We start from the raw sequence: 14,226 nt of genomic DNA, 5'->3' as shown, positions 1-14,226 counted from the left end.
GGGAAGGATTGAACCATCTCAGGTCCAGCACCAAGAGCTTCATCATGGGAAGGATTGAACCATCACAGGTCCACCACCAGCTTTGTGACCAGGAAAGGATTGAGCCATTACAACCTCATAACTGGAGAGGAATTGAACCACCACAGCCCAACAGCCTCATAACCAGGGAAAGGATTAAACTACCACAGATCCACCACCAACAACCTGATCACCAGGGAAGGACTGAGCCATTGCAGCCCCACAGCCAACAGCCTCATCCCTGGGGTGGGATTGAACCATCACAGCTCCACCACCAGCTCCATCACCAGGGAAGGATTGAGCCATTACAGCCCCACCAGCAGCAGCCTCATCCCGGGGGTAGGACTGAACCACCACAGCTCCACCACCACCAGCTTCATCACCAGGGAAGGATTGAGCCATTACAGCCCCACCAGCAGCAGCCTCATCCCAGGGGTAGGACTGAACCACCACAGCTCCACCACCACCAGCCTCATCACCGGGGAAGGACTGAACCACAACCACACCACCCTTGTGCCCGCTGCTAATATCCAAGCACCTTCCTCCTCCTCCTCCTCCTGCTCCCACCCAATCCCTTTGCTGCTCAGTGCTGAGTCCCAGCAGGTTATTTTTACCCCGAGCTGTGGGATGCAGCCTGGGGTCAGCGCCGGCTGAAGCTCTGCGATCCTCTTTCTGCCACCCTCCTCCAACCAGCGCCAGCCGCCCGGAGCCTGCCAGGGTCAGGGCAGCCGTGCCAGGGGTGGGGAGGAAAGAAGAGATGAGGTCAAGGCCAACCCAAGGACCTGCTGGTTTTGGTGGGGAGGACTAAATCTTCTCTGAGGAGAGGCTGAGGGAGCTGGGGGGGTGCAGCCTGCAGAAGAGGAGGCTCAGGGCAGAGCTCATTGCTGTCTGCAGGGAGGCTGTAGCCAGGTGGGGTTGGGCTCTGCTGCCAGGCAAGCAGCAACAGAAGAAGGGGACACAGCTCAAGTTGTGCAAGGGCAGGCTCAGGCTGGCTGTGAGGAGGAAGTTGTTGTCAGAGAGAGTGATTGGCACTGGAATGGGCTGCCCAGGGAGGTGGTGCAGTGCCCATGGCTGGAGGTGTTGCAGCCAAGCCTGGCTGGGGCACTGAGTGCCATGGTCTGGTTGGTTGGGCAGGGCTGGGGGCTGGGTTGTGCTGGGTGAGCTTGGAGCTCTCTGCCAGCCTGCTTGGTTCTGTGCTTCTATGAAAAAGAGGAGGCTGAGGGCAGAGCTCATTGCTGTCTGCAGCTACCTGAAGGGGCATTGTGGAGAGGCTGCTGCTGGGCTCTGCTCAGAGGTAACTGGAGACAGAAAAAGGGGGAATGGCCTCAAGCTGAGCCTGGGGAAGTTCAGATTGGACATGAAGGAAAAGTTTTTCCTGGAGAGAGTGGTCAGGGACTGGAGTGAGCTGCCCAGGGAGGTGCTGGAGTCCCCCAGCCTGGCTGTGTTTCAGGGTGGTTTGGATGTGGTGCTTGGGGCTATGGTTCAAGGTGAGTCTTGCAGAGTAGGGTTGTAGGTTGGACTGGGTGACCCTGAGGGGCTTTGCCAGCCTGCAGGTTGCTGTGATTCTGTGACTTGGAGGTGCACAAAACAAAGAATGGGTTGGGTTGGAAGAGACCTTCAAGATCTTCTTGTTCCAACCCATCCCCCACCTTGGGACACCTGTGAGGTTGTCCAGTTAGAGGGAGTTGGGGGGGGGGACACACAACACACCATGATGGAGCTGGTGTCACCTTGGAGGTCACCCAGTTGGACTCACCATGGAAAGAACTGAAGAGAGGTGAGGGTGGGCTGGGGGCTGAAGAAAAGTTGGGGTTAGTTTGAAGGAAATTGGGTCAAAAACTCAGGAAGAGCTCAAAACTTAGCAAAGGGACATCAAAAAGGTATAAAACTGGTTGCAAAGTGGCAAAGCAGCCACTGCTCTGCCCCTCTCACTTTTACACCCCCCCCCCCTCAGCCACCAAAACTTCCTATTTTGGGTTTTCCAGACCCATATTGAGCTTTTCCCTTCCCTTTTAAATAGGAAATCGTTTTAAAGTGATGAAGAAATCCAAAATGCAGAAGAGAAGACAGCACTGGGGACACCAGAGAGGTACAAACAGGTTGCAGGGTGGCCTAGCACTCAGCACCCTCCTCATTTTGAGCCTCAGCCTCCAAAACTTCATCTTTTTTGATCTTCCACACCCATATTGAACCTTTTTCCCCCCCTCCTTTTAAATAGGAAACAGGAACAAAGTCAGGAATGAATCAGAACTAAGGAGGAGAAGGCAACACTGAGGACATCCAAAAGGCACAAGCAGGTCACAAAGTAGCCCAGCTCTGATCGCCCCTACCCATTTTGAGCCATTTCAACACCCCCCCCAGCAACCAAACCTTCACATTTTTGGTTTTCCAGACCCAGATTGAGCTTTTTCCCCTCTTTTTAAATAGGAAAACGACAACACAATCAGGGATAGATCAGAACTAAGGAGGAAAAGGCAACACTGAGCCCATCCAAAGGGCACAACCAGCTGGCAGAGCACCCCAGCGCCCACCACCCCTCCCCATTTTCACTCATTTCAACCCCCTCCCAGCCACCAAAACTTGACATTTTTGGTTCTCCACACCCACATTGACCTTTTCCTCCTTTTTTAAGTACCAAACCATTAAAACCTCAGGAATAAATAACAACTTAAGGAGGAAAAGACACCACTGAGGGCATCCAAAAGGCTCAAGGAGGTCTCAAAGTAGCCCAGCACTGACAACCCCTACCCATTTTGAGTCCTTTCAACACCCTCCCAGCAACCAAAACTTCACAATTTTGGTTTTCCAGACCCAGATTGACCTTTTCCCCCTCTTTTTAAATAGGAAATAACAACAAAATCAGGAATAAATAAGAACCAAGCAGAAAAAGACAACTCTGAGCCCATCCAAAGGGCATAACCAGCTGGCAGAGCACCCTAGCACCCACTGCCCTCTCACCATTTTCACTCATTTCAGCCCCCTCCCAGCCACCAAAACTTCACATTTTTAGTTTTCCACACCCAGATAGAACTTTTCCCCCTTCTTTTCAGTAGGAAATAACAACAAAATCAGGAATAAATCAGAACCAAGGAGAAAAAGACAACTCTGAGGCCATCCAAAAGGCACAACCAACTTACAAAGCGACCCAGCCCCAACCACCCTCCCAATCTGAAGCTATTTCAACCCCCTCCCAGCCACCAAAACTTGCACCTTTTTGCTTTTCCACCCCCAGATTGACCTTTTTCCCCTCCTTTTCAATAGGAAATAACAACAAAATCAGGAATAAATAACACCAAAACCAGGAATAAATAAGAAGGAGGAAAAGACAACTCTGAGCCCATCCAAAAGCCACAACCAACTCGCAGAGCATCCCAGCTCCCACCACCCCCCTCCCCATTTTCACTCATTTCAACCCCTTCCCAGCCACCAAAACTTCACCTTTTTGCTTTTCCTCACCCATATTGACCTTTTTCCCCTCCTTTTAAATAAGAAATAACAACAAAATCAGGAATAAATAAGAACCAAGCAGAAAAAGACAACTCTGAGCCCATCCAAAAGCCACAACCAGCTTGCAAAGCAACCCAGCACAGATGACCCTCCCCATTTTCACTCATTTCAACCCCCTCCCAGCCACCAAAACTTCACCTTTTTGCTTTTCCACCCCCAGATTGAACTTCTTCCCCTCCTTTTCAATAGGAAATAACACCAAAATCAGGAACAAATAACACCAAAATCAGGAACAAATAACACCAAAATCATGAATAAATAACACCAAAATCAGGAACAAATAACACCAAAATCAGGAACAAATAACACCAAAATCAGGAATAAATAAGAAGGAGAAAAAGACAACTCTGAGCCCATCCAAGAGCCACAACCAACTTGCAGAGCATCCCAGCTCCCACCACTCCCCATTTTCACTCATTTCAACCCCCTCCCAGCCACCAAAACTTCACCTTTTTGGTTTTCCTCACCCATATTGACCTTTTTCCCCTCCTTTTAAATAAGAAATAACAACAAAACCAGGAATAAATAAGAACCAAGGAGAAAAAGACAACTCTGAGCCCATCCAAAAGCCACAACCAACTCGCAGAGCATCCCAGCTCCCACCACCCCCCTCCCCATTTTCACTCATTTCAACCCCCTCCCAGCCACCAAAACTTCACCTTTTTGCTTTCCCACCCCCAAACCCAGCTTTTTTTTCCCCCCATCCTGCCTGTTTGCTGTGTTGTTTCTTTTCCTCCTCCCTCCAAGAAAAGCTCTCTAGCACAGGGTTTGATTGTCAGCAAACACAATATATTTACTGCATTAGCATTTGCTCACAGTGCAAATGGTACAACAAAGACATCGGGTCAAGGTTCGGCTGTTTTTGTCGAGTTTTTGCTCTTGGTTGTTCCTTGTTTGTTTTTTTTTGGGGGGGGGAGTTTGGGTTTGTTTGTTGTTTTTTTTTTCCCCCACCCCTCCCCTCCCCTTCCCCACCTTAAAAACCGCTGGTTTGGAACCCTCCGGGCTTGGCGTTAACGACTTGACAAACGAGCACATGAAATGTGTGTGAAAATCGTCACCTTTTCACGATATCAAGCATTGAAAAGTCTTCCCCCCCCCCCCCTTTTCCACCCTCCCCTTCGTTTCTCCTCTTTTCCCCTTCCGTCTTCCCCCCCCCTTTTACCCCCCACATTTTTCCCCTCTTTTTTTCTTCCCTTTTTTCCCCTCTTCCCCTCTTTTTCTTTCCCTCCTTTTTACCCCTCTTTTTTTTTTCTCCCTTTTTTCCCCTCTTCCCCTCTTTTTCTTTCCCTCCTTTTTACCCCTCTTTTTTCCCCCCCTTTTTTCTCCCTCTTTCCCCCCCCTTTTTTCCTCTCTTTTCCCCCTCTTTTTTCTCTCTTTTTCCCCTTTTTTTCTCCCTTCCCTCACCCTTCTTCCCTCTTCTTTCCCCCTCTTTTTTCCTCCTCTTATTTCTTCCCTGTTTCCCCCCCTCTTTTTTCTTCCCTCTTTCCCCCCCTCTTTTTTCTTCCCTCTTTCCCCCCCTCTTTTTTCTTCCCTCTTTCCCCCCCTCTTTTTTCTTCCCTCTTTCCCCCCCTCTTTTTTTCTTCCCTCTTTCCCCCCCTCTTTTTTCTTCCCTCTTTTCCCTCTCTTTTTTCTTCCCTTCTCCCCTCTTTTTTCTTCCCTCTTTTTTCCCCTCTCTTTTTTCTTCCCTCTTTCCCCTCTCTTCTTTCCTTCCTTCTTTTTTCCCCTCTTTTCTTCTTCCCTCTTTTTCCCACTCTTTATTCCCCTCTTTTTCCCTCCTCTTTTTTCCTTCCCTCTTCCCCTCCCTTTTTTTGTTCCCTCTTTTTTTCCCCCCTTTTTCCCCCTCTCTTTTATTTCCCTCTGTTTTTTCTTCCCTCTTTTCCCCCCTCTTTTATTTTCCTCTTTTTTCTCCCCTCTTTTTCCCCCTCTCTCTTATTTCCCTCTCTTTTTTTTTCTCTCTCCCCCCCCTCTTTTCCCCCCTCTTTTTTCTTCCCTCTTTTTCCCCCACTCTTTTATTTCCTCTCTTTTTTCTTCCCTCTTTTCCCCCCTCTTTTATTTTCCTCTTTTTTCTCCCCTCTTTTTCCCCCTCTCTTATTTCCCTCTCTTTTTTTTTCTCTCTTTCCTCCCCTCTTTTCCCCCCCCTCTTCTATTCCACTCTCTTTTTTTTCCTCTCTTTCCCCCCTCTTTTTTCCTTCCCTCTTTCCCCCCCCTTTTTTTTCTCCCTCTTTCCCCCCTCCATCTCTTTTTAATTATTTTTTTTCCATTATTATTTATTATTTCTTTTTAACCTTAGTATAAGGTACTATAAATCCAAGAAATAAAAAACATCCACAAAATATATTACATCTGGTCTTGAGGTTTGGGATTTTTTTTTTTGTTTGCTTTTTTTCTTTTTTCTTCTTTTTTTTTTCTCTCTTTTTTTTATCCTTTTTAATTTTTTTTTGGCTTTTTTTTGTTTCTGTTTTTATTCTCTAAGTACTCAGCTTTGTACAAAAGTCTCTCAAAAAATATCATTCCCTTAGGTCCGTGTGGTTAAAACCTGATTGTGGTTTGGTTCTTTTAGTCTTTGCTTTGCTTTTATTCTCTTCTTTTATTTTCTTTTTATTCTTTTAGCTTCTTTTTAGCTTCTTTTCTTTCCTCTGTTTTATTTCCCTTCATTTCACTCTTTCCCTTTGTTTTGCTTTCATTTCATTCCCCATTATTTCATTTCCCTTTAGTTTATTGCCCTTTATTTAGTTTATCTCCCCTTATTTTATCCCCCATTTATTTAGTTTACCCTCCCTTATTTTATCCCACTTTTATTTTATACCCCCTTATTTCATCCCCCTCTATTTCATCCCCTTCATCCTCCCCTTATTTCATCCCCCTCTATTTCATCCCCTTCATCCTCCCCTTATTTCATCCCCCTCTATTTCATCCCCTTCATCCTCCCCTTATTTCATCCCCCTCTATTTCATCCCTCCCTATTTCATCCCCTTCATCCCCCTCTTATTTCATCCCCCCCTATTTCATCCCCCCCTATTTCATCCCCTTCATCCTCCCCTTATTTCATCCCCCTCTATTTCATCCCTCCCTATTTCATCCCCTTCATCCCCCCTTATTTCATCCCATTTTTATTTTAACCCCCCCCTATTTTATCCCACTTGTTTTATACCCCCCCTTATTTTGTCCCCCTTTTATTTTATGACCCCTTATTTCATCCCCCCATTTTATCTCTCCCTTATTTTATACCCCCCCTTATTTAATCCCCCCTTTAGTTCATCCCTCTTTTATCCCTTATTTTATCCCCACTTAGTTCATCCCTCCTTAATTTATCCCCCCTTATTTCACCCCCCCCCTTATTTTACACCTTTTCATTTTACCCCCTCTTATTTTATCATCTTTTATCCCCCCTGACTTTACCCCCTTTTATCCCCCCTTTATCCCCTTTTATTTCACCCTCCCATATTTTATCCCCTTTTATCCCCTCTTTACCCCCCTTTATTTTACCCCCCTTACTTTACCCCCTTTTATCCCCCCTTTATTTTGCCCCCCCTTACTTTACCCCCTTTTATCCCCCCTTTATTTTACCCCCCCTTACTTTACCCCCCTTTTATCCCCCCTTTATTTTACCCCCCCTTACTTTACCCCCTTTTATCCTCCCTTTATTTTATTCCCCCTTACTTTATCCCCTTTTATCCCCCCTTTATTTTACCCCCCCTTACTTTACCCCCTTTTATCCCCCCTTTATTTTGCCCCCCCTTACTTTATCCCCTTTTATCCCCCCTTTATTTTATCCCCCTCTTTATTTTATCCCCTTTATTTTACCCCCCTTACTTTACCCCCTTTTATCCCCCCTTTATTTTACCCCCCCTTACTTTACCCCCTTTTATCCCCCCTTTATTTTATCCCCTTCTTTATTTTATCCCCTTTATTTTACCCCCCCTTAATTTACCCCCTTTTATCCCCCCTTTATTTTATCCCCTTCTTTATTTTATCCCCTTTATTTTACCCCCCCTTACTTTACCCCCTTTTATCCCCCCCTTTATTTTATCCCCCCCATATTTTATCCCCTTTTGTCCCCTCTCCCCCTTGACTTCATCTCCTTTTAGTTTACCCCCCCCCTTTATTTTACTTCATTCCCCTTTACTTCAACTTTTCCTTTCCATTCCCACTCCCAATTTCTCCCATTCCAATCCCTTTCAATTGATTTCATCATCGAATTAATTTTCTTCCTCCTCTTTTTTGCTCCTTTCACAGAAATTCGACTGCAGTTCTCTTATATTTTTTTTTTACATTTTTTAGTGTGTTTTTTTTCTTTCCCCTTTCCATTATTATTATCATTATTAATTATTATCATTATTATTATTATTCACATGCAGACATCAAACCTGGATAGCACAACCTTTTGGCAACAGAGATTATGTTTTTTTTGTCTATTTTTTTCTTTATTATTTTTTTGTTTGTTTTTAAAATCTTTTTTGTTTTGCTTCGGTTTTTTTCTCCTTTTTTTTCTCTCCTTTTTTTTTTCCTCCCTTTTTTTTTCTCTCTCTTTTTTTTTTTTCCTCCCTTTTTTTTCATCCCTATTTTTTTTCTCTACCTTTTTTTTTTTATCCTTTTTTTGGTCTCCTTTTTTTCCCTCCTTTTTTCTCTCCTTTTTTTTTCTCTCCTTTTTTTTCCTCCTTTTCCCCCCCTCCTTTTCCCCCCTTTTTCTCTCCTTTTTTTTCCTCTCCTTTTTTGTCCTCCTTTTTTCTCTCCTTTTTTTCTCTCCTTTTTTTCCCCCTCCTTTTTTTCCTCTTTTTCCCTCCTTTTTTTTCCCTCCTTTTTTTCCTCCCCTTTTTTCCCCCCTTTTTCCCCCTCCTTTTTTTTTCCTCCTTTTTTTTCTCCTTTTTTCCCCCTCTTTTTCCCTCCTTTTTTTTCTCCTTTTTTTCCCCTCCTTTTCTTTTCCTCCGTTTTTTTATCTCCATTTTTTCCTCTTTTTTTTTTTTTAAAGGTTTTCATTTATTTTTTTCTTTAAGCTTCCATCTCAGCACAGTTTTATTAAAACAAAAGAAGGGGAGAAAAAAAAAATCCGAGCAGTCATGCAATGACATGCACATACCAGAAGGAGAAAGGAAAACCAAATAAACCCCCCCCAAAAAAAAAAAGGAAGAGAGAATAATTAAAAATCATAAATTTATATTCCAAAATAAAAGCATCCAAAATAAAATAGAGGATTTCACTGAGGTTAAAGTTCTTTTTGGCAGGGGAGGGGAAAGGTGGGAGGGTTGTGGTGGGTTGGTCTTAAATCTGTTTCTCTCTCTCTCTCCTCCGTAGTTGGTTTGGTTTTAAAGTGACCAAATAAACGTTAAAAAAAAAAAATCTCACATTATAAAAAGTATTCAGGGAAAACAAAAGCAAAAACAAAAACAATACCGGGGATGGGGGGAGGGGGGAGGGAGGGAAAGAGGAGTGGAAAAGTAGGGAGTGGGCTTCTGGAAAGAAAAAAAAATGCAAAAGGTTAAAAAAAAACAACCAACAAAAACCCAAAATAATGAAAATCGAAATCAAATAAACCCAAACAAACCCAAAAGCTGCTGCCGGGGATGTTGCTCCTCGCTGCCCTCCGCTCCGCTTCCCCTGCTCCCCCTCCTCTCCCCCCCTCCACGGAGTTGTTTGGGAGGAGGGGGGGGGAGGGATGTCCTGCATAGCTGCACACACTTCTCCCCCCCCCCTCCCCTTCTCCGTGCCCTGCTCTGCCAGACTGGTCTGGGGGCTTCCAAATCCGCTTACCTCCGCCGCGGGGAAGTGGTGCTGGGAAAGGGAAAAGTGGGATGGGGGTCACCAGGGGGTGGGATTGGGAGCCAGCGGGGCAGGGGCGGCTCCATCCCTTCAACCCCACCCGGGCCAGCCCCTGAGGGGCAGCCGGGATGGGTCCCCCACCCCGGTCCTGAGCAGCCGCAGTCCCAGGTAGATGGGATCTGGGCTCCCGGGGTGATCCAGGTGAGCTGGGATCCCAAAGGATCTGCAAGCCGGGACAGCTCGCTTCCCGGGACAGGCTGGAGCCGGGAGATGCGGGAAGGAGGGATCCGAGAAACCGAGATCCGGGAAGCTGCGATCCAGGCAGCGGGAGGTGCAGGCAGGTGAGATCCGGGTTTGAGTAATCCGGGTCTGGGTAATCCAGATGTGGGCAAACCGGGATCCAGGCAGTGCAGGTAGGTACAGCTGGGATCCGGGAAGCAGGGATCCAGGTGAGCTCAAGGAAGGTGCGGGAATCCCGGACCCAGGCAAATGCAGATCCAGGAAGGTTCCAGGCAGCAGGGAAATGGGGATGTGGGAAGCCCAGATGCTGGCAGTGCGGGTCTAGGCAATCCAGGTGCGGGTATCCCGGGTCCAGGCAATCCGGGTGCAGACATCCCGGGTGCAGGTACCCCGGGTCCGGACAACCCGGGAACGGGAAGCCCAGATGCGGGCAAGTGCAGGTCCAGTCGATCCAAGTGCAGGCAGGATCCGGGTGCGGGTCAATCCGGGTGCGGGCAGCCTGGATCCAGGCAGCCATCCCGTCGATCCAAGTGCGGGCAGGATCCGGGTGCGGGCAGCCTGGACCCGGTCAATCCGGGTGTGGGGACCCACGCAGCGCAGAGCTCCCCCGGCATCCTAAACCCAGCGGGCGAAGCCACCCCGGGGACCCCCCTCTCTGAGAGCAGCGGGGTGCAGAGGACCAAGAGGAGGAGACGGACGTGCCACCATGCCACCGTGCCACCTGCCAGCGGTCCCTCAAGCGCACGTGGTGACAGCGGGGGCGAGGGCGACGGGGGGCGAGGTGGTGGCAGTGGCGTTGGCGGGGGTGGCAGTGGGGGGCTGCCCGGCCGAGCCCTTCTCGGCCTTCTTCTCCTTCTGTTTGAGGTGGATCTTGGCGTGCCTCTTGCGCTCGTCGGAGCGGGCGAACTTGCGGCCGCAGAACTCGCAGGCGAAGGGCTTCTCGCCGGTGTGGGTGCGGATGTGGGTGGTGAGGTGGTCGCTGCGGCTGAAGCTCCGCATGCAGATGCGACACTGGAAGGGTTTGTGGCCCGTGTGGATGCGCAGGTGGCGGGTGAGCTCGTCGGAGCGGGAGAAGCGGCGGTCGCAGCCCTCGGCGGGGCAGGCGTGGGGTCGCTCGTGGAGGGGAGTCTTGCTGGGCCGGTTGGGGTACTTGCGGGGTCGGATGGGTTTGAGGGTGAGGGGAGGCTGTGGCAGGCCCCCGAAACCCGGGTGGATCTGTTTGTCCTTGAAGGCCTTGATGGTCTCCAGCGGGGTGATGGGGGGAGGGTTGACACGGATGGGGTCCAGGCTCTGGAAGGGTTTGTGCTCCGTGATGGTGCCCATGTCGTTGGGGTGGTGGTAAAGGTTATAGTCTGGGATCATGGGGAAGAGGTTGCTGTCCAGGGCGGGCTTGGCTGCCTGGTAATCCTGGGGAGAGTAGGTGAGGCCAGGGTTGCTCTGGGGGTCGTGGAAGGAGACGGGCTCCGGGTAGAGGTCACTGCAGGAGGAGTAGGGCGGCAGCGCGGGGTACATCTGGTCCACCTCGCCCTGCGGTGGGCCCATGCTGCCCGCCGAGCTCTGCGTGCTGGTGAGAGCGCCCGAAGACGGCGGCACCCCCAGGATGCCCGCGCTCATCAGGCTGATGATGTTGTCCTGGCACCAGTTGGAGGGCGAGTCGAAGGCGAATTTCCCCAGGTAGGTGACGGTCTTGTTGCCCGGAGCCGGCTGGAAAGTCCCCGAGTAAGAGGACAGCTCCTGCCCGGCCTTTTCGTTGGCTAAGCCAATGTCCATAACATTATCTGCGGGAGAAAGAAGCGGGGCAGGGTGAGCCGGGAGGGCTGCACCGCCCCGAGGGGGTGCCCCGGGGATACACCAGGGATACACCAGCAGCCCACCCCCGCTCCGCTCCCTCCTACCCCTCTCGCTGCTTTTCCCCCACCCTGCTCCCCCCCTCCGCGTACTGCGGCGCTGCCTGCCGAGGGGTCCCGTTGATACCGAGGGGCCGGGATGTTTTAACCCCCACCCCCGTCCCTCCCGGGCTACCCCCGGGGCAGGAGGAGGGCAGGATGGGATGGGGGGGACACCCCGCCGCACCCTCCCAAAACAAGTGGGGCCGGGGGAAGGAGGTACCTGCGGTTACAGGTAGGCTTCTCCTCCCCGTCCAGCCCCCGGCAGCGCTGGGCACTCCGCGGAGCCGGCTCCGCCGTTACCGACTCGCCGCCTTCCCTGCGCCGAGCCCCGGCGAGGAGAAACACGGGGGTGGGTTGGAGGGGGTTGGGGTGGGGGGGAGGAGTGGGTTTAGCCCAGCGTAGCTCCGAGTGGGAGTGGGGACACTCGGGGAGCTCCCCACCCCCTACAGTCCCTGGGGCTCACCTGTGCCCCCTCTCCCCGATATCACTTCCCCAAACCCACCCCCTCTAATCCCAGCCCCACGCTCCGGGAAAGTCGCCGCCGTGTCCCGGGGAACCCACGCTGCGGGGTTGGGGATGAAGCGGGAGGTGGAGGTAGGGGGGGAGGGAGGCGACCTCCACGGCCACGCGTGTCCGCGGTGCCCCCGCACCCGCGGGTGGGTGGACCCCCTGCGTGACACAGGGAAGGGGGGGACCCAGGCTTGTCCCCCCCACACCCCTCGCTATCTTCCTCCTCCTCCTTCTCTTCCCCACGGAGCGGAGCGCGGCCGCCGTGCCCGTACCTGCGGCGGCGGCTCGGCAGCAGCGCTCGGCGGAGCCCCTGCAGCGATCGTGCGGAGCCACGGCGAGGCGAGAAGCGGTGGGTGGGAGGGTGGGTGGGTGGGTGGGTGAGGGACACACACACACACACACACTCACACCCACCCACCACACACACACACACACACACACACGACGACGCTCCCCAGCCCCAGCTCTTCCCTCCGAGGCTCCATGACACCCTCCCCACCGCCTTTCCTCCTGCGAACCCCTCCGCTTCCAATCCCCCCTATCCCCATCCCGAGCTTTCCCTCCCCTTCTCCCCGTTTTCCTCCCTTTCCTCTCCCCCTCTCTAACCCCCTCCTCACCTCCTTTTATTTTTTTTTCCTTTTTTTTTTTTTTCCTTTCCCCCCCCCCCCCCCCCCCCCCCCCCCCCCCCCTCTCTTTTTACCTGCAGCCATCTGGTTGTAGTGAGCCACCGAGTCGCTGCTGCTGGAGAAGATATTCAAAGAGTTGGGGATCTCCTCTGGGTACAGATTGTCAGGCAATTGGTTCATCAAAGTGTTCATGGTCCCCGGCAGCTTCTCCACCAGTAGTTTGCCTGTCATAGCACTGGAGGAAAAGGCTGGCTCAACGTGGCTCCCGCTTCAGCTCCCGAGCGAACAACATCCGAGTGGCAGAGCCGAGCGCCGAGGGAAATCATGCAAGAGGGAAAAAGTTGGGGCGGGGGCGACGAGGTGGGAGGATGGGGTGGGGGGGTTGGAAGGGAAAGGGGGTGGGGGGTGGGGGGGGGGGAACTGAGGGGGAGGGAGGAAAAAAAAAGGAAGAAAAAAAAAAAAAAGGGTGGGGGGGGGGGTGGGGGGGCCGGGGGTGGCCGCGGAGGAGGGGGCGAGAGGGGGGTGCGGTCCTCCGTGGGTCCCTCTTGGTGGTGTTTCCTCGAGGGGGAGGGGGCGATCTGGCTGGCAGATGTGGTTGTAGAAGCGGGTGGGAGGATTTAACCCCTCCTCTCTCTCTGTTCTCTCTCCCTCTTGCTCCTTGTTCGTTCCTCCCCCCCCCTCCCCGTTTTTCCCCCGTTCCTCCCAGCCCCGTTTCGCCGGTTCCCTCCGCTGCCGCCCGACTGCTCCGCCGGGGACTCCGCAGCCCATTTATGCGGGCGGCGGGAGCGCTCCGTGACGTAGCTGCCCATATATGGACAGACAAAGCCAGCCGAGCCTCGACGTCACAATGGAAGCTCCGCACAATGGAACATTAGAAAGCAGGAAGCGGGGCCGCGGCGAGCGGGGAGACAGCGGCACCGAGCAACCGGGGGGCTTTGCAATGGGCATCCCATCCCGGGTATCCCGTACCGGGCATCGGGCATCCCATCCCGTGCATCATGTACCGGGCAACCGGCATCCCGCACCGGGAAATGGGGCACAGGACAGCGAGCATCCTATACCGGGTATTCTGTACCGGGCACCGGGCATCCTATAGCGGGCATCCGGAAGCGGGCATCCCGTACCGTGCACGGGGCATGCTATATCGGGCATGCTGTACCGGGCATCCTGCACCGGGCATCAGGCACAGGGCATCCTATACGAGGCTTCCGGTACCGGGCGTCTCGTACTGGGCATCCTATACCGGGCATCCCGCACGGGGCACTGAACACCGGCTACCGGGCACACAGCACTGGGCAGCCTGCATCAGGCAACGGGCAGCCTGGACGGGGAAAAGGGGCACAGAGTGCTGGGCATCTCGGACAGGGCACCGGACATCCCGCACCGGAAAATGGGCCACAGGGCACCAGGCGTCCCACACTGGGCATCCTGCACCAGGCACCGGGATCAGGCACCGGGCATCCTGCACAGAGTATCCTTTACCGGGCAAAGGGCGGCGGGAATCCTGTCCCGCACAGGGCACCGGGCACAGGGCATCCTGCACTGAGTACCCCGCACGCAGGGCGCTGCGGTACCCTACGCTGGCCGCAGGGCATCGAGCATCCTGCACCGGGAGGGGTTTTACACCCCCAGACCGGTCCCGGCAGGTCCAGCCCTTCCTTTCCCCGATCCCTCCCCCT

The 14,226-nt window shown here is 52.3% G+C and overlaps 1 protein-coding gene across 3 annotated transcripts; it reads right to left on the bottom strand.

Annotated features, from left to right (window-relative positions):
* Positions 1-8,662: 8,662 nt before the first annotated feature.
* EGR3 (early growth response 3) lies at positions 8,663-13,362 on the bottom strand. 3 transcript variants are annotated; one of them, XM_064175461.1, is made up of 3 exons: positions 12,622-12,703; positions 11,632-11,727; positions 8,663-11,300 (listed from the first exon to the last, which is right to left on the bottom strand). In XM_064175461.1, the coding sequence occupies exon 3, from the start codon at positions 11,290-11,292 to the stop codon at positions 10,258-10,260; it is 1,035 nt and encodes a 344-aa protein (XP_064031531.1). In that variant the 5' UTR covers positions 11,293-11,300; positions 11,632-11,727; positions 12,622-12,703; the 3' UTR covers positions 8,663-10,257. The 3 variants fall into 3 exon arrangements, with proteins under 3 accessions (XP_064031531.1, XP_064031530.1, XP_064031532.1); XM_064175460.1 differs by lacking the exon at positions 11,632-11,727 and having other exon boundaries at positions 12,622-13,362; XM_064175462.1 differs by lacking the exons at positions 11,632-11,727; positions 12,622-12,703 and adding an exon at positions 12,194-12,275.
* Between the last annotated feature and the right edge of the window lie 864 nt (positions 13,363-14,226).

The sequence above is a fragment of the Pogoniulus pusillus genome, chromosome 42, assembly GCF_015220805.1.
Source record: "Pogoniulus pusillus isolate bPogPus1 chromosome 42, bPogPus1.pri, whole genome shotgun sequence".
NCBI lineage: Eukaryota > Metazoa > Chordata > Aves > Piciformes > Lybiidae > Pogoniulus > Pogoniulus pusillus.
The sequence above is the reverse complement of the archived record's forward strand: the minus strand, read 5'-3'. Positions and strand labels throughout refer to the sequence as shown.

Coding starts and splice junctions, on each gene's coding strand:
- EGR3 (XM_064175460.1), bottom strand. CDS start 12,778: ATGACAGGCAAACTACTGGTGGAGAAGCTGCCGGGGACCATGAACACT. Junction 11,301..12,621: donor CTACAACCAGATGGCTGCAG/GTAAAAAGAGAG, acceptor TTTCTCCCGCAG/ATAATGTTATGGACATTGGC.